Source organism: Rhinolophus sinicus, chromosome 5, assembly GCF_057876585.1.
Source record: "Rhinolophus sinicus isolate RSI-liver-muscle chromosome 5, RSI-T2T, whole genome shotgun sequence".
Classification (NCBI taxonomy): Eukaryota; Metazoa; Chordata; class Mammalia; order Chiroptera; family Rhinolophidae; genus Rhinolophus; species Rhinolophus sinicus.
In genome coordinates, this window is record NC_142505.1 from 30,370,804 (window position 1) to 30,396,787 (window position 25,984).

General features: G+C 33.3%; 1 protein-coding gene across 10 annotated transcripts in view; it reads left to right on the forward strand.

Moving 5' to 3' along the window:
• Positions 1-25,984, forward strand: part of ANKRD28 (ankyrin repeat domain 28) — a 149,671-nt gene that overhangs the window by 56,937 nt on the left and 66,750 nt on the right. For all 10 annotated transcript variants that reach the window (XR_012489658.2, XM_019725988.3, XM_074312813.2 and 7 more), the window contains one exon: positions 19,950-20,028. Coding sequence is in view for 9 of the 10 variants with exons in the window: in XM_019725988.3 (XP_019581547.1) it covers positions 19,950-20,028 (79 nt within the window). In the remaining variant the exon portion in view is untranslated. The remainder of the gene's footprint in view (positions 1-19,949; positions 20,029-25,984) is intronic.

Below are 25,984 nucleotides of genomic sequence, written 5' to 3' on the forward strand. Positions count from 1 at the left end.
GAAAATAGTTATAGGTATAGACTTAACTTATAAAAAGAAGGAAAACAGCTTTCTGTTCTGTTTAACTCTAGTTTGTTTGTTTTTTAATAGTACTAACAAAGTTTATTTTGGTGAGAAACTTTGGACTACACTCCTACTTAACCATGGTTAATTCCTCCGTTGTTAACAAGGTCTCATTATAGACAACACTGTTTTCTGCTGTATTGATCAATTTATCCTAAATTTTAAAAAGTTTACTCAGAATCATTTTTGAGCATCAGTTTATTCTGCTGTGATGTCCTTGGTAGCTATTGTGTATGTATAACTAGTGTGTGACCCCACTAACTTTTATGAATTTCAGCTTCTACTTACAGATTCCTTTTTTTACATATGTATAACCATCGTTTCTTAATATCTCCTAGCTTGTTCCCTTGCTCTGCAACTTGGGGCAGAACTAAAAACTAAATTAGTACTGTACTTCAAATCAGTAGGCCCTTCTTGAGGGTGACTCTTCTGTTGTGTTCAGTGATTCGTGGGTTTTTGACAAATATTTTTTGTGGTTGCTTTTAGGCCTTTTGTGACTCAGTAATTGGGAATATTATTGTAATTATAAGATTTGTTAAATCTTTGGCCGTTTTTCTAATTCAAGGTGGTAAATTTTTTCTGTTCCTATTGTCCTCTATGGGATTTTAAAAAGTGTGTGTGTGTGTGTGTGTGTGTGTAATAAAACACTGTTTTTGTCATATGAAATCCACTGACTCTTGATAGGTAATAAACTATTTTTAAGCTTTATGTCGGTGTGACAGTGGTGTTTTTCTAAAACAGATTTATTTAAATACATAGTTCAGAATAACATCTGATTTTTTGAAACTTAAATTTTTAATAAATTTTTAGTGTGTGTTAAGAGTTCAGATTTGTTTTCATATTGTTAAATAAACATTGTTATTATTTTAGTTTCTTCAGTCATATCCCAAAGTTCTGAATACTGTGGACCTCTAAAAAGCATCTTTCTTAGTAACACACGTAATTGATTTTTAACAGAACTCTAAAATATTATGCCTTCATATTATTTAGTCTGAGAAGGAAATCTGTTGTAGAAACTATAAGGCAATTTTACTAGAAAATAGTGGAGTAGTATATTTGGAGGCTTTGGGACACAAATAATAGGCTACCTGGCTAAATACAGGTTTATTCCTTTTATAATAATTTAATCCAGAGCAAGGTGATTTGGGGGTTGGTTAAAACAGTAATGTCAGAGCTCTGGATGAGCTTCTCTGTGAGACTCTTGGCTTTCTTTCTCCTCTTGGTGGAGAGATTACTGTTGCATCCTGTACTCAAACAACCAAAGAAAGTGCAAAGTAGACTCTCCCTATACATTTCCTTTCTTTTCTTTTTTTAATAAACAAAAACTTCTTTTCCAGAGTCTCACAAAACTTCCCCTGGCGTTCGGTTGGCTACAAACCCACTCTAAACCAATCCAACAGCCAAGGTAGAATGGGATTAGCTTTTTGCTTAGATCAGTCATTATTCATTGCCTGGTTCATCCCCTGGGGTAAAAATAGAGGATTTCGTCACTGATTATATTCCATATCTGGAGAAAATCAGCATTTTTATAGGAAAGAATAAAGGAGAAATAGTTGTTTGGATAGGCAACCTAATAGAAGATTTTTGATACCCTGTAAACAGTTGAAATAGCAAACTTTTGGAAAAATAAAAGTCACTTGAATGTGGAAAAAGTGCTACAAACCAAAAATATGAAACAGTCAAAAAGACAGAGTGGTATACACAGTGAAAAGAACAATTGAAATTTAACTTGAAAGACCTAAGTACTGGTTACCTTCTTAGCCTTATTAGCTATACTACTTGAGCAAATCCATTTAATTTCTTCAAGATTCAGTTTTCTTTTGTTGTAAAATGTGGGTGGGTACATTAATAGCCTTCAGGACGTTTTCCTACCCTAAATTTAGGATGCTCTAAAAATTCCAAGTGACCTTGGATGACCTGCTTTGCCAAGAAGGTTTATTTGTATTTCTAGATTTATGTGACCAAAATATTAATAATAATAATTAAATGCTTTCCCCTGGGATTTATTCGAACTAATGCCATGTTGTGGACCCCAAATAATTTAAACTGCAATAGTAACACATTTCAGAGTAAAGGTCTGCCTTTATAAGAAAATTATTTTCTACAAGTAGAAATTGGTTTTTCTTTATACAGAGCGATAGAAATTGGTATTAATTATTACTATTCCAGAGACAGTAATATGTTTAAACCTTTTTATGTTACTTGATTTAACTCAAGAATCTTGTAAAATTGGTTGGTTAACATTTCCAGTCTACCAAAACTGAAACTCAGAAAGGTTAAAAGTCTCCAGGGTCAGTATAGCTGGAATTTGAACCCGTGTAGGACTTGACAGTAACTGGGGAAATAAAGTAAATTGGATAGCAAAAAATATTTTTTCTTTTGCCAAATAGTGCCATAAAGCAATAATGGTTCAGAAATGGATTTTTTTCCTTCTAAAAGTTATGTCCACATTCTAAGGACGTCTACCTTTTAAACTAATAACAAATGTGATTATAATTTTCATGATGCCAAGTGCTGTTAAATTTTAGAATTGCAAATGAGTAAATACACAAGCCTCCCTTAGTGCCATATTTTTTGGTTGGATAAATAAAGTAGTATCAAAGTAGTATCAAACTAGGGGTAATTATAATCTAGCCAACACTGTCTTTAGTGTTTAAAACAGAGAAAGACCTAGATTGACCCTTTTTAAACTCAAAATAATTGATTTAAGAGCTAGTCAGTATATCTTGCTGTATTATATAACTGAATATTTTTTACAACGCTGCATTGTATGTATGTTTTACTTATGACTTCTGAATTTAGATGCACTACTTTGTCATTCAAAATAATTTTGGGATTGGTTTTGCCAGAGTAGTCTTCCAAATCATTAAAATCTTTAAGCTTTCAAAAATACTTTCTAGGATCTTTGAGGCGATGTTGATTTTTTTTCAGGTGAAGTGCTTGGCAAATACATACTTATGCATGTATATGTACATCATATCACACAAGCACATCATTAATTTTCGTTATTATTGTAAAAATATTGTTGGCAGTTAACAGAAAGTAGTAAACCCTAAATTCACAAAGGTTGCCTGAGTTCTACCCACCCCTCATCCTTCACAGAGTTCTGTAGTCTTTTCTGGAAATTAGCAAGATGTGCTCTAAATCTTTAACATTAGTCTTTTTCGTGACTATATGTCTCTTCTGCTGGTTTGCAGTTGATGTTCCTAAATTCTTAAAACCTCTTCACTCAGTTATCTGAGATTATGTACACTCTGTGTCCTAAAATGATGTGTGTATATGGTTTTCTGAGCTACCAACAGAAATTAGTGTTGGAGCTCACAACCCGCTAAGCCCCATCCCATGTGTACCTACCCGGCTTCTGGCTGGCTTCCATCTAACATAAGGTGGAAAGGATGGGTAAAGGAGAACCAATTCAGCTTCCCCCCAGGAGAAAATTCCCAGAGTTTCTCTATGTCTAGAAACTGCATTTCTAGTCTTGCCAGTGCTTCTCGATTCCAACCTCAGATTTTAAACATTTTCTTCACTAATGTTCAGATTTCCCCCAAGATCTATAAATGAGTGTATGTTCTATGTCATTGTGACTCAGTGGCTATTGTAGTAGTCCTGATACAAAGAAGGTGTTGTCTAATGAAACCAGCTGGGCTTTTTTAAATTAAGTTTATTGGGAGTAACACTGGTTAATAACATTATATAAATTTCAGGTGTACAACTTTGTAATACAACATCTATATACTCTTATTGTGTGCTCCCCACTCAAAGTCTAGTCTTCTCTCACCTTGTATTTGACCCCTGTTACCCTCTCCCTTTTCCCCCCCACCTCTTTTCCCCTCTGGTAGCCACCATTCTGTTGTCTGTATCTGTGAGTTGGAAACCAGCTAGTTTTGTACCTAGAAACTGATGGTGACTTTTTTTGTATTCCATTCATGTTACAGTTTCCTATTTAGCATATATGTGTTCTACACCTTTTTTCATCCCCAATATATTTTAGGAATCAGTCCATAAAGAGCTTACTCATTCTTTTTTATAGCCATTATAGTTTTGAATTGTATGTTTATAACAATTTATTTAACCAGTTCCCCTCTTAGAGGGCATTTGGGTTATTTTTAATCTTGCTGATTGGTAATAAATGGAATCTTCTCACCAACTAAACAAAAATTCTGCTTCAGTGGACAAGCAAAAATTCTACAATGTTTGTATTTATTATGATTATTAAATATATTGTCAACTTCCCAAATAGATTAAATATCCTCTAAGTTCTCTGTTTGAAGTAGTTGTGGTGGAAATGTATATATAAATTGGTGTATGTATAAATAATGGTATTCTTTATAGAAATCAAGTATCTTTATTCGTATACTCAGAAAAAATAATCCTGATGATTTTTATACTTATATGTAAATAAAGATGATATTATATAGTAAAGCAAAAATGTCATAAATTATGTCCTAAATTTCAGACTGAGCTGAAGTTACTAATTGATATGATAGGTCTCAGCTGGCACCTCAGCCAATTTTTTTGTTTTATTGAGGTATAATTGACATACAATAAATTGCATGTATTTAAAATACAATTTCATAAATTTTGACATGTGTGTACACCTATGAAACTATCACCACAATCAAGATAGTTAACATTCCCTTCAACTCCCAAAAGACTCCATCTGCCCCTAACCTCTGATCTCCTTTGTGTCACTATAGACTGATTTGTATTTTCTGGACCTTTGTATAAATGGAGTTATGCAATATGTCCTTTTTTGTCTAGCTTTTTTCCACACAGCATAATTATTTTGAGATTCATCCATATTGTGGCATGTATTAATAGTTCATTGCTTTCTGTTGCTGAGTCGTATCCCATTGTATCAATATACAAAATTTGTTTTTTCACTCACCTAACTATTGATAGACATTGGAGTTGTTTCCCTTTTTTCTTTATTACAAATAAATCTACTGTGAGCATTTGTATACAAGTGTTTGTTTCTTGGGTAAATATCTAAGGGTAGAATGATCAGACCATGTGGTAGGTATATGTTGAACTTTTTAAGAGACTGCAACTGTTTCCAAATTTGTTGTACCATTATAGGTACATTCCCACCAACTGAATATGAGAATTCCAGTTTTACCACATCCTCTTTTCAAGTGTTTTTGCTAGTTTCTTTTTCTTATTCTTTTCTTACTCTTGGGTTTTGAGAGCTCTTTGTATGTTCTGGATACAAGTCTTCAATCTGTGACTGCATTTTCATTCTCTTAAGGGTGTTTTTGAAAAGCATAAGTTTTAAATTTTGATGATGTCCAATTTATCACATTCTTTTATGGATCTTGGTTTGGTGTTATATCTAAAAACAATCTGTCTCAGTGTCATATAGATTTTTCTCGTGCTATCGTCTAGAAGTTTTGTAGCTTTAAATTTCACATTTAGATCTGTAATCATTTTTGAGTTAAAATTTGTATATGGTACAAGGTAAATATCAAAGTTCACTTTTTTATATATGGATATATATAATTGTTTAAATACTTGTTTAAAAGCCTATACTACTTTTCTTTGTTGAATAGCCTTTGCATCTTTATCGAAAATTAGTCGTCCATAGATAGGATCTATTTATGGACTATATTATGTTCCATTGATGTATTTGTCTAGCTTAACGCCAATACCACACTGTTATGGTACTGTAAGTATTGAAATCACCAATTTTTCCTTCTTTTTCAAAATCGTTTTGGCTTTTCTAGGTTCTTTGAATCAACATGTCAATTTCTAGGAAATAGAAAAGGAATTGGGATTGGGTTGATCTGTATAGATCAACTTGGCAAAATTAATGTTTTAAAAATATTGAGTCTTCTGACCCGTGAACAAGTTATATCTCTCCATTTATTTAGGTCGTTCATAATTTCTCAGCAAATTTTGTAATTTCACTGTGCATGGCCTTTTACATCCATATTTTATAAATTTTGTTACTACCTTAAATGTTGTTATTTAATTTCAAAATAGCTAATTATTCTGTACTACTGAGGTAAGTTTTTCCATAGTACTCTACCCAGCGCTCTAGGAATGAGGAGATTTTTCAGTTTAGCCGGTGGGAACAGGGCATTGTTCCCTCTAATCCATACATTGTCACTGTGGGTGACATCACCTCCAACTGAGCAAGAATTGGTTTTGGGGGAGGATGTATGTGTGATAAATCTTACATATTACAATGATTTGTGGCCCTCCAAAGGGCCAGAGTTGCACAAGTTAGGTACACCATGACATTAAAATGCCATAGGGTCAGTCAATTAGGGAAAAAAAATGTTTAAAAATGCTCCTGGGTCAGGGTGACAGGAAAAGAAAGTTGAGAAACACTATTTTAATTATTTTGGATTATTCTTTTCACCAGTCTCAGGTAGAAGACTTACGTACATGTGCTGCGCAATACTTAGCTGAGTACATGAGGGGATATTCTGCAGTTCTCTGGGATTCTCTCCTTGTGCCACCCTCCACTCTGTTACTCTCTTCTGAGAATTCTGTCTCTGTGTTCTCCCCAGACTGTCAGCTCGATCTCAACTCAGGGAAATAGCCTGTTAAAAATATACGTAGCTCTGTAAAAGCCATTTTATTAAAACAGCTGACAGACATTCCACTGAATGTTTTCATATTTACACTTTACATATTTTGTGAAATGGCTATTTTCTGTTACCGCCCAGCAGTATTTTTGACCTAGAAATAATATGTATTAGTTTTGCAAACAGTTGGATTGCTTTTGATAATTAAAATTGCCCAATTATAGATGCCATCACCTCTACTTCCTTTTATTTTTATGGAACCTGGTTTTGGTATGTAATTTTGGTGTTTTATTTTTCTCTTATGAAAAGCAAGAAAGCCTTAGCCTAGGAGGATCTGATTACTGCTAAATCTGTAGGAGAGAGTAAATTCAGTATTTAGAATAGGGTGCTCTGTGGATTTGTCTATTTAATGTTACCACTGATAGGCAATGTCTAGATTACAACATTAATTAATACCTAGATTCTAAACTTTCTAAATAGAATTTGCCTCAGGGTAAGAACCATGCCTTAGAAAAGGGATCTTAGTGATGGAATAGCTAAATCATTTCTGTTACAGATAAAGGAAAACTAAGGCCCTTGCAGTTTATTTGATTTGGTCACTAACATCCAGTTTAGTTTTCTGTCCATGTTGTGTCAACCCTCAGTCCTGCTTAGGTGCTTAGTATTACAAGAAATTTCTTAGCGTTACTCTTGTTAGTATAAGTATATAAGCCCTTAGTATATACTTGCTGGCTTAATTTGGTATAATTTGGTGTGTTGGTTCATTCCCTTGACAAATTCAAGCCAGTTGCTGTGCTGAGTGCTGGGGAGACGAGGCACATGTGTTTTTCACCCCTGCTCTTCCATGCTCGTTCCTGACTCAGCATGTCAGTTTTGCCCACGTTGCCTCCAGCTCCCTTTGCCTCATGTTGAACTTCTGTTCATTCTTCAGGTTGCAGCTTATAGTATACAGAACTCTAAGACGGTCCACGGGATTCTCATCCCCTGGTGTGTTATATATTTTGTATAATCTCCTGCAGTTGACTTTAGGAAAGTGACATTAGCTCCATGGACCTGACCTAATTACATGAACTCTATTAAATCTGAATCTGGAGTCGGCAACAAGGGGAGTAAGGGATTTGATGTGAGGCAGGTCCTCTGTTGCTGACTTTGAAGATGGGTCACGTGGCAAGAACTGCGGCAGTCTGTAGAAGCAGAGGGGCAACAAGTCCAAATAGCTGATACATGGGTTGTCGTGTGTACGCCAAAGTACCTGTAATAGCCACAGTCGGATTTGGGAAAGGAAGCTAAACTTCTTGTCCATCCCACCCAATATCATGTATTCACAAAGAAAATATGTTTTATTTGAATTACATAATTTTAGATTATCTACTATGAAATTTAGTGATTTCATTAACGGTAGGTTAATTGCTAAATATATATACATTTTCCATAAAATTAGTGACAAACCCTTGAGGTGTTTTTTTCATATTGTAATATTATTTGTTGCATAAAACATGTAAATTATACAAATATTATAAACTAGTAATGTACCATTTTTTCTTTGGTAGTTTTCATAGAGAATCAATGATTTGTATATTGCTTACCAAAGCATGTTCTCTTGTAGAAGCTCAAAAAATAATAAATTAATCATTTTAGAATACATTTATCTTTATATGTGAGAAAAAATGTCAGTTACAAAATGCTATATGTTAAGTTTTTATCATTGGTTTGGGAGATAAATATGTACTGTGAGGGTGTTGGGGGTTTGTTTACACAGAAACTAAATTCCATTAATTTTTTTTGTTTGGGTTTTTTAAGACTGCCTTGCACCAATTTCTGGTAATAAAATTTCTGTTTTTATTCTTAATTATTTTGTGGACTCAAATTTGTGGTTGTGGGAAGGGCATGCGTACGAAGAATGTGAGTAGCTTTCTTTTCCAGTTTTTAGGTGATTTGTTAATTTTCATTTTCAGTAGTTCAGGAAAACAAAGCTTGCCAAACCAACAAAGAAAGCTACTGTTCTTATGCTATCATGTCGGAGTTCGTGTCTCCTGCCAATTTCTGATACGCTTTTCAAAACTCTTAATTCAGATGTATTTAAATTGATATTTTGGAAAAATGATGAAGCTCTAATGTCTAACTTTCTTCTCCATCTTTTAATCTTTTTAAAATTATGAAATATAACACGCTTAAAATATGTAAAAGATATGTGGAATATAATAAAATATTTAAATATATCCACTACCCAGATCAAGAAACGGAACATTGCTAGTACCTCAGGAGTGCCCTCTGTGCCCACTTCGTGATCAGGACTGTTTCCTCCCACCCTACAGTGTAGCTAGTGAGCTGACTTTCATAACAGTCCTTTTCTTAGTTTTATCATTTTGCCACTTAATTATTCCCCCTAAGCAATATATAATTTCATTTTACAAGTTTTTTAATTAAATGAATCAGACCGCACGTATTCTTTTGGGTCTGGGTTCTTTTGTACGACAATATCTTGTTTTTAAAATGTATCTGTGATATGGATAGCTAAAGATTAGTCATAGTATTTCACTGAATACACCGTTTATTCGTAGTCTACTGTTTATGGGTAGTTGGGTTTCCAGTTTTTGCGTATTTTGAACAATGCAGCTATTCATAAGCATGTCTTCTGTTACATGAGCATGAATTCCTAAAGGGTATATATACCTAGGCATAGAATTTCTGGCATACATGCTAAGCATATATTTAACTTACTAGAGAATGCCATATTATTAAAAAAATGTATAGTCCCATGAGCACTGTATGAGAATTTTTATTGGTCCACATACTTGGACCAGGTTCTTAGTTTTTGTCATAATTCTTCATTTAGCCATTCTGTTTGCTATGTAGTACTGTCTCATTAAACTTGTAAAGTTTGAGGTTTTTTGAGGGTAATGTCAAGTATCTTTTTATATGTTTATTAGACATTCATATAGCCCCTTTTGTGAAGTGCTTATTAAATCTCTTGCCAGTTTTTCTTTTGAGCTTTCTCTTTTTTTTATTAATTTGCAACAGTTCTTTATATATTCTTGATATGATCCCTTTGTGAGCCGTGGATGTTGCAAATATCTTCTTCCATTCCAACGTGCCTTTTCACTATGGTGTCACTGAACGTGCAGTCTTAATTTTCATGTAGTCAAAGTATTCAGTATTTTCCTTTATGATTAATGCTTTTGATGTTTAAGAAGTATTTCCCCAACTAAGTCATAAAAATAATATCCTATATTCATTTTTGAGAGCTTTATTATTTTGCTTTTTACATTTAGCTTTATGTTAATGTACTTGCAGTTAAATTAGGTATATGTGAGGTAATGTGTTTTTGTTTTTCCAAATGGGTACCAAATAAGTTGTCACAACACAGTTTAGTTGACCATATTTTGTTGACTATTTTCTTATTTTTGAGTTTTGAGAGGTCTTTATAGATTATGAATGCATGTTATCTGTCACATATGTGATTGCCAAATGTTTTCTCCAGTCTATACTTTGTTTGTTTATCCTCTTAACTGTGTCTTCCCTCAGAGCAAAAGTTCTTCATTTTTTTGAAGTTTAATTTATCAACTTTATGGATTGTGCTTTTGGTATCATACCCTGGAATTCTTTGCCCAACCTATATATTTTTTCCTATCTTTCTATAAGTTTTAAAATTTTAGATTTGGCAGTTAGATCTATGATCCTTTTTAAGTTAGCTTTTGTATTAGGTGTTAAGTATACATCAATGTTTATTTTCTGGCATGTGGATATCAAGGATCATTTATTGAAAAGATTATATTTCCATTTAATTGTTTTTGTACTTTTCGTCAAAAGTCAATCGATTATTTTTGTGTGCATTTATTTCTGAACTCTTTATTATGAATATGTCTTTCCCTTTTGTCATACTGCACTGCCTTGATTACTGCAGCTTTATAGTAATTCTTGCAATCACCCGTGTTCTTTTCTTTCAAAATTGCCTTGACTATTCTAATATAGTCATGTAAATTTTAGGTTGTTAATATTTACAAGGAATCTTGCTGGATTTTTGATTAAGAATTTTGATTAATATTGCATTGAATCTATAGATCAAATTGACATCTTAGCAATAATGAGTTTTCCAATCCATAAACATGTTATCTCCATTTTCTTTAGGTTTTATTTCTTTCACGAGTGTTTTATAGTTTTCAGCATACGAATCCTGCAAATTTTTGTTAGGTTTATACCTAAGCATTTTTCTTTTATTTTTCTCTCTTTCTTTGATTCTTTTGCATTGTATAATAAATGTACAGTTTTTTTAAATTTGATTTCCAGTTAATGGAAATGTAGAAATAGTATGTAGAAATACAGTTACTTTTTGTATCTAGACCTTGCATTCAGAAACTTTTCTAAACTCATTCTAGAATTTTAAAAAATAGATTCCTAGTGATTTTCTCCACAAACAATATGCTATGTATGAATAGAAAACAGTTTTATATCTTCCTTCCCAATCTACATACCTTTTATTTCATTTTCTTGGCTTATTTCACTGAGTAGGACTTCCAATAGAAGAATGTATAGGAGTGACCGGAGTCGCCAGCCTTTCTGGGTTCCTGATCTTAGAGGGAAAGCATTCAGTCCTTCACCATGAACTAGGATATTAGCTGTAACTTTTGTAAATGCCCTTTATCAAGTTAAGGAAGTTCCCTTCTATTCCTAATCTGCTGGAGTTTCGTTTTTTTAATCATGAAAAGATGTTGTTTTGTTAAATGCAGTGAGCTTATGATATTTTTTTTTCTTAACTAGTCTATAATATGCTGAATTACATTGGTTGATTCTATTTGAAGGAGACTTGTAATTTCAGAATAAACCCCACTTGGTTGCGATGTATTATCCTTTTCATGTATTGCTGGATTTGCTAATATTTAGTTGAGGGATATCTATGTCTATGTTGATGAGTGATGTTAGTCTGCAGTTTTCTTGTAATAATCTTGGCCTGGTTTGGGTATCAGGATGATAACATAAAGTGGGAAGTGTTGCCTTTTCTGCTTTGTAGATGTGCCAATTGGTATTATTTCTTCCTGAGATGTTTAGTAGAACTCACCATTGAAACTCTCTGGGTTTGGAGTTTTATTTCTTGGAATATTTTTACCTATGAATTAATTTTCTTTTTTTTAAATAGCTATAGGATTATTTGGGTTACTTATTTTTTTCTTGAGTAATTTTTGTGTCTTTTAAGTAAGGACTTGGTCTTGTCATCCAAATTGTGGAATTTATATGCATAAAATTTTTCATACTATTCCTTAATCTTTTTCATGTCTTTGAGGTTTGTACTGATAGTCCTCTGTTTCATTTCTAAATCTGCTTCTGTCTTTTTTTCTTTTGTCATTCTGGCTAGAGGATTATCAATTTTATTGTGTGGTTTTTGTTTTTTCCCCCCAAAGTAAACAGCATTGGGATTATTAATTTTCTCTGTTGCTTTCCTGTTTTCACCTTCATTGATTCCTGCCCTTTGTCATTTCTGTCCTTTCCCTTGCTTTGTGGTTATTTTATTCTTTTTCTGGCTTCTTAAGTGAAAGATTATTAATTTGAGAACTTCATTTGTGATAGAAAATGTAATAGATAAATTGCCCTCTAATGGCTGACTTAACTTCATCCCACAAATTTTGATATGTTGTAATTTCATTTTCATTAAGTTCAAAATATTTTCTAATGCCTCTTGAGATTTCCTCTTTACATGGGTTATTTAGAATTAGTTTACTACTTTTATTCTACCTTACTATTAAAGTATCATGTTTCCCCAAAAATAAGACCTAGCTGGCCCATCATCTGTAATGCATCTTTTGGAGCAAAAATTAATATAGGACCCGGTCTTATTTTAATACAAGACCGGGTCTTATATAAGACCGTGTCTTATATTAATTTTTGCTCCAAAAGATGCATTAGAGCTAATGGTCCGGCTAGATCTTATTTTCAGGGAAACACGGTATCTACTTTGATTTCTGTATACTTGGGGATTTTCCAACCATCTTTCTATTATTGATTTATAGTTTAATTTTGTTACGGCCAACGGCCAGAGTACATACTTAGTATGATTTCAGTTTATCTTAGTTTGTTAAGGTATAGTATATTGCCCAGAGTATGGTCTGTCTTTATGAATGTTTCAAGTGCAGTTGAAAATAATGTGTATTATTTTGTTCTTAGGTTGAGTGTTCTATAAATGTCCAGTTAGGTTCAGTTGATTGATAGTATTGTTCAGGTCATCTGTATCATTGCTAATTTTTCTCTTTACTTGTTTTATGCTGAAGTTTCTTGTAATTGTGGATTGTCTATCTCTCCCTTCATTTTTGTAAGTTTTTGCTTCCATACATTTTGAAGTTCTGTTATTAGGTGCATATACATTAGGATTGTCATTTGATGAATTGACCCTTTTGCCGTTATGTAATATCCTCCTTCATCCCTGGTAATTTCCCTTGTTCTGAATTCTATGTCTGATATTATTATAGCCACGTTAGCTGTCTTTTCATTACTGTTGGCATAGTATCTGTTTTAACATCTTTTTACTTTTCGCATATCTATATCATTATATTTAAAATGATATAATGGTTTCTTGTAGATAGCGTATGATTAGGTAATGGTTTTATATCCAAAATAATCTGTATCTTTCAAATGGTGTGTTTAGAGCTTTACATTTAATGTGTTTGTTGCAGTGGCTGGAGTTTGCTCTCCCATTCTATTATTTTTCTTTGTCTCTTTTCATTTTTGGTCCTCTGTTCCCTCTTTCCTTCCTTATTTTGGATTATTTGGATATGTTTAGTACTATTTTTATGTTCTTTTTGCATTTTTACCATCTCTGTTTATTATTTTCTTGATAGTTGATCTAGGGGTTATAGTAATAATATACATATGTATCTTTTCACAGTGTATGTAGAGTTAATATTTTACCACTTTAAGTTTAAAAAACACAAAAAACAAAAGCCCTTGCTCTCCCTGCTTTATGTCAGAGTTGCCAGGTAATCTATGTAATACATTGAACTCCTTGCCAGGTAACATTAAAATATTTTGCTTTCAATAAATTGTGCTTCCTTCATGCTTGAAGATCTGTGTTTCTTTCCCTCTGGTATCATTTCTTTTCAGCCTAAAGAACTTCCTTTAACATTCTTGTAGACCAAGTCTGGTGGGAATGGAATTTTTCTATTTCCTTCATCTGAGAAAGTTTTTATTTTACCTTCATTTCTAAAGGACGTTTTCATGTGATACAGAATTCTTGATAGTTTTTTTTTTTCTTTTTTGTTTTTCAGTTTTCTGGTCTCCATGGTTTCTGATGAGAAATCAATCCAGTCATTGGAATCTTTCTTTTATATGTAACTTATCTTTAAAGCAGCCTGAGCAAAACGATTCTTGTCTTTATCTTTGGGTTTTAACATTTTGATCATTATGTGTCTTGGCATAGTTTCCTTTGCGTTTATCCTATTTGTGCCTTACTAAGCTTCTTGAATCTGTAAATTTGTGTCGTTTACCAGAATTTGAGAAATTTCCAGCCATTATTTCTTCAAAAAATTTTGTGTACCAGTTTCTCCTCTCCTCCTGGGACTCCAGTGAAACAAATGTTAGACCTTTGAAATTGTCCCAGCTGGTATTGTGTTAAATAACAGATAGACATACTGACAATTTTCCTGCATAGAAGGGTAACAGTTTTTATAAAGGTATTGACAGTCTGTTTGACATGTAACTAAGGGGGGGAATCTGCTTTGGATTCAACTGCTAAATGAAAAACAACATGTAAATTATATAAAACACTTAAAAAGAATATAAAAAATCACTTAAAATCATTACCACACGAACTGATTTTAAAAATATTTTCATACTTTAATAAAATGGGTAATTTTGTTTCCCACCCTCAAAAAAGGTTTCTGTGTGTGGTATATTTACAGACCCATATTGATTTCACCAGTGTCTGCCAACCATGAGTAAGCCATGTTCGTGATTTGCTGGTGCTGCATGTTCAGATTGTCTTTATTTGAGAAATGTATACTTAATGTAACAGTTAAATATCATGGCTATGTGTGGTGTATGTGCATGCATTTGTGAAAATCTAGATTTCTTTTTCGCAGCTTGTTGTATAAAATGTCATCTTGTGCTCAAGATTAATATTTAAAGTTGTGTAAGGTCATGTTTGAGTAGCTTTGTTTATGGTAGATGTTTATAAATGGAGTCAGTTATCCTTTTTTCACTCCAAGGCACTGATTTAATCCCCAAAATAAGCTTCCTCAAGTAGTATAATTAGTGAAGTTATTTGTTAGATATATCTTCCTTGTTTACTAGCCATAAATGAAACTTAATAATTTGTTTACATATATAAATCTTTCAGTTACATGTATAGTCTAATGCAATGTGATATTTTTGTGTTAAAATAATTTATCTTATGTTAGATCCTCCTGTTTCTCCTATTTTATGTGATTTTCCCAAGAAATGAAAATCTCTCGCTTTTCTTCCTAGACTTTGTACTGTAAGCGTCACCTAATTGTAATTAACCCAAATTGAAGGCTGTAAAAAAGAATATTAAGATTGTCGTGCTGTGGAAATTTTTTCTCAAGTGGGACCATAGTTCTACAGTTACAGAAGCGTGATGAATCCTTTGTTACTGCTATGATTTTTTTAAATGTTATTTTCTAAAATGCAGCATATGTGCAGATATTTATGTATAAACACATGTACGTGAAGAATGATTGCTACCTCATTGTTGCTGTTAACTTGTTTAAACTATCGAGGAAGAGAAGAGGTCCAGAGTATAATAGCAAGAGGGACTTGGACCTAGTTAGTCAGGCGAGCTAGACTCTCGTCTGTGCCCTCAAGTAGTTCAGCCTCTCTGAGCCCTGCTTTTCTCATATGTAAAATGAGGTGATCGAACATGATGAACTCTAAGGCTATTTCTGTTCTTAATATATTACTTAGACAACTCTGTAACTGTTCCATTTGTTTATGAATTAAACTATATCACTTAAGCCTAGGTTATTTCACAGCAATTTTGGGGGGTAAGGAGTGATACTTCAGCAGATTTTTAGCTTAGAATCCAATTAATGTTCCTTTATCTTTTGCTACATTTTCACTTCAATGGGTAGTAACAAAAATTGATTTGAAATGTCTTCTCTAGGTATCTTGTTTGTTCTGATACTTCCTTCATACCACATTGCCTGGAAAACTCAAGACTCTAGAAAAAGAGAATATCAGAGTCTATATAAAAGTCACAAAGTGGCAGAAACTGGCTGCTTACTTATGTTCATTCATTTTCCCCCTTCTTCTAAGGTGCTGAGCTCTGATTTTGTTTGGGTATCTTATCCCTCACTTCACTCACTAGAAGATGACCCTGTTCCCACCTCTAGGGGTGATTAAGTGATTGATTTAGACATAGAAGGCTACAGGAGACCAGCCCATGAGAAGTGAAAGGAAGTTATGTGGGTGCCTTCTGGACCAAGTTTCCTCATTGCTTAAAAAGAGACACGGAGGAGAAAGCACCAGGGAACCCAGTCATAGGGGACCCCCAATATTGTGAGGTTTACCTTCTGGAGTTCTACTAGGTTCTCACAGTAAACATAGAGAAAACTCCCTTCATGCTTCCAACAGGGAGAAGGGAAAAGGGGCCATTTTGAAATATGCCAGAGCACTCTGTTCTTAATAAGATCTGCCCCCAGGGGAAACTAATTAACCAGGGCCTAACTTGCTGGGATATTATCAGAGCCTGACTTTCCTGGGAGAAGGGAAATGCCTAACTCCATCCCACTCTAGCCATCCTGTCCCACGGTTGAGGGTATGGATGGGGGTACTGAAAACACTTGTGAAGTTCACAAACCAAAAGGCACAGGCTCACAAAAAGACCTAATCGTAGAATGTAGACTCTCACTCAAAACACCTTATTGTAGTACTGCTCACCTTTTCACTTAAAGGAATCACTTTACAGCTTCTCTTTGGCATATCTGAATTGTTAGCCCCACTGTGCTTACACTTTGCTGCCATTATTAAGTAAGCTAAGTGTTACTTGAACGTAAGCACTGCAGTGGCCTGGCGGTTGATCTGATAATGGCAACAGCTACTAAGTGACTACCTGACAAGGAACATACTGGACAAAAGGAAGATTTACTTCCTAGGTAGGATTGTGCAAAATTTCATCATGCTACTCAGAACGGAGTACAATTTAAAACTTAGGAATTGTTTATTTCTGGAATTTTATAATACCCAGTCTTATTTTAATATAATATAAGACCCAGTCTTATATCAGGTAAGACTGGGTCTTACATAATGTAACATAATACTGGGTCTTATATTAATTTTTGCTCCAAAAGACGCATTAGAGTTGATGGTCCGACTGGGTCTTATTTTCAGGGAAACACAATTAGTTGATAAGCTAATTAGAGTCTGATGGAGGGAGTCATAAAAAGTGACCTCTAAGCATTTTACTGTAATAAGTGTATTTATCAGCCAGTTTTAAATATTGGGCCAAGGGATTTTCATTGACAAGGTGGAGTTCACTAACAGTTCAGTGTTAATCTTCATTGCATAGACCATACCCCAATACATTATCTGTAACTCCCATTTTGGGATTAAACGATGTGAGAATTTAGACACTTAAGAATCAAACTTGGGTCCAAACCTCTCCATATGTTTTGTTTGCCTTAGTGTTTCAGTTGTCTCAGCCACACCCAATTCAACAGCACTTTTTTTGGTAGCTTGCCTTTATTGAGCCTTTATAATAAAGCATTCATTGCAGTGATCGTGGAAACAATTTACTTTTTCCTTCCTGTTTCATCAGTTTAAATAATATTTAAGTAAATCACGTAGTTATGATTACTGGTACAATTGGCACAAACAGTTGTAACAAATAACATCTTACTCTTGATAAACAGACACCCAGTGGTGGGGATGAAAGTGAATGGTCTTATTAGTGTTGCCCAGTAGTCAAAATACATGGTATGCCAAACTCACCATTAGTTTTACTCAGGAAACAGAATATTGATTAATCATGTGAGTCAGTTAAATGAAGGTTGGTTAAGAGCTTCTCATGTTTTATAATTTTAGATAACCATTCCTCTTTTGGTGAACATTTAAATTGTTTTCAGCATTTTGCTTCCTGTGATGATCAATAAATATACTTAATCATTTTGTTTGTACACACACAGGAATGTCTTTATCTAATTCCATGAAATAGAATTAGTATATATAAGAAGAGAGTCATTTTTTCATTAAAATAAATATTGCTAAAAGCAATCGTAAATATTTTGTTGCCCCAGTTTCAATATTTAACTGTAGTAAAGTAAAATATGATAGGTTAAAAAATTTTTTAATTGACCAATTTGTTCCCCTTTTTTTCCCTTAAATTTGCTTTTTAGAGAGGGAAAACTGTTCGTGAGTCATAAAATACATTAATAGGATTCAAGGCATTGAGTCATAGATATCCAGACATCTCTCGCTCATAAATGACTCATTTTGTGTGTGTGCTGTGTCTGTGGTTTATTCTGTGTAATAGATATGTTTCTCAATTTGAGTAGATGTGATGATATTTGAGCACTCTGGGGAAGTTTGCTGTTTAAATGATTAACACTGAACAGCCTTAATTACAATGATTAAGTTAGGACTCAACTTTCAATAAAGTCTGATATTTAAGTTCTGTTTTAGTTTTTTCAGTGACTATTTGTTCAGTAATTTCTGTGCAGAGAATTCTTGCTAGGGTATATGTTGGAATAAAAAAACATGGTCTATGGTTAGAGAAACAAGAACTCCTAGCTTACTAAACAATAGTGATAGCTACGAGACCAACCTCCCTTTACTGGAGCACCTGTTACTATATAAGGATAAAAACAGTATCACAAATACATTAAAATTACATGAAGAAACGTATGAAGAGTCAGCGATAATTGTAAACACACATCTTTATAATACCTTTATGTACTACAGCGAAGCCTTTTTTGAATGCCTATGAATATTTTTAACCTCTCTTTTGACTAGCAGTTTTTTTCCTAATTTATTCTTAGTAGTCTTACTGTCCTTTCTTAGAGTAATTGGTGTATTGCCAAACTAGAAAATTATTACAATGTGAAATAATTTTTTTCTTTTTTTTAAATCTCGGAAGCTATACTATTCTAATGTGGTAGGAGACCACAAAATAATAAAAGGTTTAACTTCTAGACTATTAAGAGATACTGTGGTCTGGGTTGGTGGGGCAACTTTGCTCTCTAATCACTTGGGGTGTCGTTCTTGGCACTTTTCTGGGATGTCGGCCTACCTCTGCATGGCCAAAGTTGGCTCAGCTTCACATCTGCCTCCCAGCTTGTGGGAAGTGGGCAAGTATTAGTCCATCTCTAAGATGGTTTTCTTTTTCGTGAAGATGACTTGAAAGTTGTGCCTCTCACTTCGGCTCACATACTGTTGGTGCATACTAAGTAACAAAACTTCAAGGCAAGCGAGGAGAGTATTCTCTCACTGAGTGGGTCAATAACCAGCTAAAACTATTCACATGGACAAAGGGGAAAATGGACATTTGAAGACAACTAACAATCTGTCACAAAAGCCTGTATCAAAAAAAATTGGATGTAAGTTTCAAAATAAGTATTTCTAAATGAATAGCTTTCTCAGATGCAGCCAAGTCAGCAACACTCTGAGTGTGGTAACTTTAGAGAAGGTATAAATATGAATTAAAAATCCCAGAATATGACTTTACCCTAAGATCTTGCTTTTTAAACTGGAGAACATTGTTGCTTAAGGGGAAGAAGTACCTGAAGCCATGCATTAGATGTAGCTTCTCTTCCTGTAGGAAGATTTGGAAGACTATGTATTTTTGGTATTTACAAAGATAGGAATATATTTTAGAACCAAAAATGAAATTGGCAGGAACTTTACGAAAAACCTTCAGATTGTTTTAAGGGATAATTTCAAATCGCCAGAGATATTTTTTCTTTTTGCCACTGTAGGTACTCTTGTGGAAACATTTTGATAAGCAGACTTGTTGGTTTGTTAAGGCTTGTTTTGTTTAATTAGGTCAACAACTTGAAACTGTGTAAAACTTTGGAAGTATATTGGCGTGGTGAGGCAGTATGAAGTACAGGAAATTTGCCCGTGTGTATCAGTAGCATAGGTATCTTTATTCAAAGAAACTCTAAGAAGCTATTTCTTTGTTATCTTAGATTTTTCTTTTATTCTGTGCTGCACTTTATACCATTCTTTTAAAGCCTTTTTTTAAATTTAGGTTTTCCTTTTCCGAGCAAGAAAATACTCTGTTAATGAGACTTCCAAACTAGACTAGAGTTGTGGAAGTAGTAAGCTAGTAGTTAAGTGGTTTTTCTTCATTTAAAGTATGTTAAAATTAACTTTATATTGGAACTTATGTTCTACCTTTCCTTCTGATCACAGGACAATGAAAAGAGAACACCACTGCATGCTGCTGCCTATCTTGGAGATGCAGAAATCATTGAACTGCTTATTTTATCTGGTATGGTAAGCTCTGTATAAGAGCGCATCACATATTTTTGCCATAATTAATATTTATCAAATTTAATTGATTATTCATATTTGTTTTAATAAAATGAAACTTATTTGTTCATTCTACAAATACTGACCTCGTATCACATGCCAGGTATGTTCCAAAGGCTGGCATACATTAACAAAACAAAGATCACTGCCCTTGTGGAACATATATTCTAATAAAGAAAAACAGGCTATAAAGACAAGTAAATTTTAGGGTGTTAGGAGATGATAAGTGCTATAGCAAAATGAAAAAGTAGATCAGACTAATGAGGTAGGATGAGCATTATATAGGGTAGGGTACTATAAAGAGTATCCATAGTAGGACTCATCAACCACAGAGTAAATGGGGGATGATGACAGTTCTCACAGGGAGGTGATGGTGGCTCAGTCCGTGTATAGCAGTGCAGGTAGTAAGAAATGGTATGATTGTATATATATTTTGAAAGGGATGACAAGATTTCTGTCTTTAAATAGCTTTTATCCAATTCTATTAGGTAAGGGCCTGTAAAACACATTTTAGGGAATTATACTTTATTTTTTAATTTCTTCTAAACTGTTTAAGACTTGGCAGTATGAAGTCAACTGTCTCTTACAGAATAGCTCCTATTGTGCAAACTGCCTCTAGTCCTAAAACAGACAAACAGAGCTTAGAAACATTTTTTTGTAGCCAGATTATTATAAATGATATGTAGTGAGAAAGGATGCATGTGTTTTAATTGTGCTTGTGGTGGCCAGATTGCACAGATACATGAATAATGCACCTGGAGAGATAGTATCATTCTTTTGATATTTGGGAGGAGTGCTGAGAGAAATTTTGAATGATGATTGTATTAAATAGTAGCCTAAACAGAATTTTGCCATTATAAATTTATAAAATATTTTAAATCTGCTTTTTATAACAAATTGTAGGATCATATAGAATTAAATATAGTTAAATGTGGACCTAGCTAATATTCTTCTATTAGTTTCTTCATAAATAACTTTATCACTGATGCACATCCTTGAAGATCTCTGTTCCTCTGTGGACGCGAGCTCACTAGTTTTCAAGTTTTCATCTGAAATGTACTAGAGATAAGAACTGAGGAGGTTCAAGAGAAAAACCATATTCTTAATTGAGTCATATTCTGCTTTAATAATATTAATGAATGGGATACAGGTTCATATATGGAACTTTCATTACAAACATTGTCCAAGAAACAGTTTCCTGTATTATTATAAGAAATAGCTATGCTAGAAACAGTACTTCTAGTTAGTTTAATGTCTAGGACTTTGGGTAAGAACTCTACTGCTATATTTTTCATTTTAACACAGAATTCTGTCATTTACTTTCATTTTAACATGAAGATAACTATGACTCAACATGGAGGGTTTTTCCCCCATTTTTTCATTTTTATACCTAGCAGAAACTTTTCAAATGCTCAAAGTTTGACTTAATCCCTTCCTTTTAAAGTGAATGTTTGTATCAAGGATTTTTAGTTACTTATAGAAGGTTGACTGCCTAGTATTTGTAAGTATAATAGCCACATGAACCTTATGAGTGTGATAGTATCAGATGTCAGCTTTGAGATAAGCATTTGAGAGAAAGCTTAAATTCTTTTGAATAATTCAGGTAAAAATCATGTATAAAATTAACCATTGTAAATGTATAAAAAGCTATTTCAATGCTTCTTTGAAAAATACTTTTAGTATTATATTTATTGTATTTTACCAGTTTCATGAGGTAATAGCTCATATAGCTATTTTTAAAAGGAAAGATAAAGTTCTAAATTTATTTACAGTTCTCAGAATAAAAAATTAAGTTTTTACTTGTTTCCTGTCATTTTCTTCCTGTCAGAGTATAAACTCCTAGGAGGCAGATTTAGTTTGCTTTGCTCCCTAACGTATTTATTCTCAATGCCTAGAACAGTGTTGAATACGTAATAGGTTCTGAGTGAATACTTGTTGAATGAATGTATGATAATAGCAATGTAAGTTTAAGCTGTCTCCTTTCAGTAACTGTTCACATTTTAGTCTCAGTTTCCCAAGTCTTCAGTGGAAGTAAAAATGGGAGAGGTGGGAATGAGGTGTAGGAGTGTAAGGGTAACAGGAATTAGGTAAGTGGGAAAGGAAAGAAGGCAAATGATTTGTTTCCTATGAGTGCAAAATCAAGCTCTTCCTTAGACTTTGTTTCTCGTCAGACTATCAGCTAGGCTCTAATTTGAGAAAAATAAAGTAAATTAAAAATTTGTTTGGATTTGGAGTAAAATGAGCTGAAATGAAATCCAAGGCTAGATTTCTAAACTAGGACCTCAGTTTTCTACTTAAAAATGAAAAAACCAAAACAAAACAGGCTCTGTATTGCCAAAGCAGATAGTGTAAAGAGCACAACTCTGTGGCCAGACAGATTTGGATGCAAATCCTGGCCTCACCCCTGTGATCTTTGGGAAGCTATTCAATCTCTCAGCCTTGACTTCCTCATCTAATAAGTGGGAATAATATAAAATTTTACGAGCTTAACAAAGCAAATGAGATGATATAGTTAAGATACATAGAAAAGTACCTCGTACATACTCAGAATTTGGGCTATTTTTTTAGGTATCCCTTCTCTTTTCCTCAGTTTTATTTGGTCCTGCCAAATAAATAAATTCCTGATATCACGAATTAGGTTTTTTTGTGACTTTCAGATATACTGTAAAAAAAATTCTCTCCTTCCCATTTTGAAATCCAGTCATTCTGAAATGATAAAGTGGAAGGAGTGACTTAACTATAGGGGGAAATTGGGAAAAAAAAGAGCTTATTTACACAATCTAGAAAGACGAAGGGTGAAAGAAAACAGACTCTTTATACTCTTTATCATTGAAGCAAATATGTTCATATTCCACAAATTCTAGAATAAAAAAACAGTCTTTAAAGCTGTACATAAGCGTCTTACTGAATAGAGCCACCAGTAGCTGAACAAATAATGAGGGTTTGTATAATTTATGGATAACAGAGCTCTAACGAGTAAGAAGATAGGGAGTAATCAGGAATGTGTTCCTAACTTTTAAAGTTTATACAGGATGACTACCATGGCCTTCTATAAAAAACCCCTTTACATAATTCAGGAAGACTGAAACTTTAATCAGAATTTTAGTTTAGTGGACTATGGTATTTGTCATAATTTTGTGTATATGAAACGGCTCCTGCTGATTTTTATAAAAAATAATTCAAAAGTGTATTCAAAAATATTTCTCCAGTTCATTCATGTTATATCAGTTTGAAATTTCCATTAACTCTTTGCAAATTGATTAGAATGGTTTCATAGAAGACACAGTAGATAACTTAGAGATCAACAAGTATAAGCCAACTGTTGAAGTCTAAATATTAACAATAGATACCAGAATAACAAGCCAGTAAAAAAAAAACATTATATTCAAATTTTAGTTAAGAATTTCCAACAATGGATGGATCATCCAGACAGAAAATCAATAAGGAAATATTGGACTTGAACTACATGGTAGTGCAGATGGGCTTAACAGATATTTACAGAACATTCCATCCAACCACAGCAGAATGCACATGCTTCTCAAGTGCACATGGAATATTATCCAGGATAGATAATATGTTAGATCACAAAACAAGTCTTCATAAATTTAAGGTTGAAATTATATTAACCATCTTTTCTAACCACATGGGAAACTAGAAATAAAGTACAAAAGTAAAACTCAAAAATTCACAAATATATGGAGTTTAAACAACATACTACTGAACAACTGATGGGGCAAAAAGGAAATCAAAAGAAACAGCAAAAATTATCTTGAGACAAATTAAAATGGAAATACAACATACCAAAATTTATAGGATGCAGCAAAAGCAATTCTAAGAAGGAAGTTCATAGAGATAAACACCTACATTGAGGAAAAAGAAAATGTTCAAGTAAACAATCTAACTTTTCACCTCAAGGAACTATAAAAAGAACAAAGCCCAAAATTATAGAAAGAAGGAAATAAAGATCAGAGCAAAAATAAAAAGATCAATGAAGCTAAGAGCTCATTTTTTAAAAAGATAAACAAAATAGGCAAACCTTTAGCTAGATTTACCAAGAAATAAAGAATTCAAGTAAATAAAATCATAAATGAAAGAGGAGAGATTATAACTGATACTATAGAAATATAGAGGATCATAAGACAGAACTATGAACAATTTATGTCACCAAATTGGACAACCTAGAAGAAATGGATAAATTCCTAGAAACATACAGATGAAGCATGTACAACATATAACCAAGACTGAATCACGAAGAAACAGGAAATCTGAACAGACCTTTTACTAGTAAGGAGATTGAATCTGTATCAAAAAACTCCCAACAAAATAAAGCCTATGACAGATGGCTTCACTGGTGAATTCTATCAAACTTTAAAGAAAAATTAATACTAATTCTTCTCAAACTCCTCCAAAAAAAATAGAAAAGGAAGGAACTCTTCCAAATTTCTTTTTTACAAGGCCAGCATTGCCCTGATAAAAACCATTCAAGGACACCACAAGAAAAGAAAACTGTAGTCCAATATTCCTGACAAACATACTTCTAGATGCAAAGATCCTCAACAAAATATTAGCAAACTGAATTCAATAATACCTTAAAAAAATTATATACCATGATCAAGTGGGATTTAGTCCAGGGATGCAAGAATGGGTTCAACATCCTTAAATCAATCAATGCAATACACCACATTAACAAAATAAAGAATAAAAATTATATAATCATCTCAATAGATGCAGAAAAAACATTTGACAAAATTTAATGTTCATTTCACAATTTAAAAAAATGCTCAACAAAGTGAGTATAGAGGGAACATAACACAATAAAGGCCATTTATGAGAAGCCCACAGCTAACATCATACTCAAAGGTAAAAAGCTAAAAGCTTTTCCTCTACAGTCAGTAAGAGGACAGGGATGCTCACTCTTACCACTTTTATTCAACATAGTTCTAGAAGTTCTAGCCAGAGCAATTAGGCAAGAAAAAAAATTAAATGTGTCCAAATTGGAAAGGAAAAAGCAAAACTGTCTCTATTTGCAGATGATGTGATATTATATAGAGAAAGCTGTAAAGACTTCACCAAAAACTGTTAGAACTAATAAATTCAGTAAAGGTGCAGGATACAAAATCAACATACAAAAATCTTGCGTTTCTATATGCTAATAACAACTATCAGAGACATTAAGAAAACAATCCCATTTACAGTTGCATCAAAAAGAGTAAAATATCTAGGAATAAATTTAACCAAGGAGGTGAAAGAACTGTACACTGGAAACTGTAAGACATTGATGGAAAAAACTGAAGAAGACACAAATAAATGGAAAGATATTTTATACTCATGGATTGGAAGAATTAACATTGTTAAAAAGTCTATACTAAAAGCAGTCCACAGATTCAATACAATTCCTATGAAAACTCCAGTGGCGTTTTTCATAGAAATAGGAAAAGCAGTCCTGAAATTTGAATGGAACCACAGATATCCCAGATAGCCTAAGCAATCTTCAGAAAGAGCAACAAAGTTGGAGGCTTCATGCCTCCTGATTTCAAACTATTAATATATTACAAAGCTATAGTAATCCAAATGTATGGTATTGGAATAAATACAAACACATGGGTCAATGGAACAAAAAGAGAGCCCAGAAATAAACCCACGCATGTGTGGCCAATTTATGACAAAAAGCCAAGAATATACAATGGGGAAAGGACAGTCTCTTCAATAAATAGGATTGGGAAAACTGACTACTATCTTATACCGTATACAAAAATCAACTCAAAATGGATTAAAGGCTTGAACGTAAGACCTGAAATCATAAAACTCCCAAAAGAAAACATAAAGGGTTAAGCATTTTGGATTTGACACCAAAAGCAAAGGCCGCAAAGGCAGAAATAACAAGCACGACTACATGAAACTAAAGAGCTTCTGCA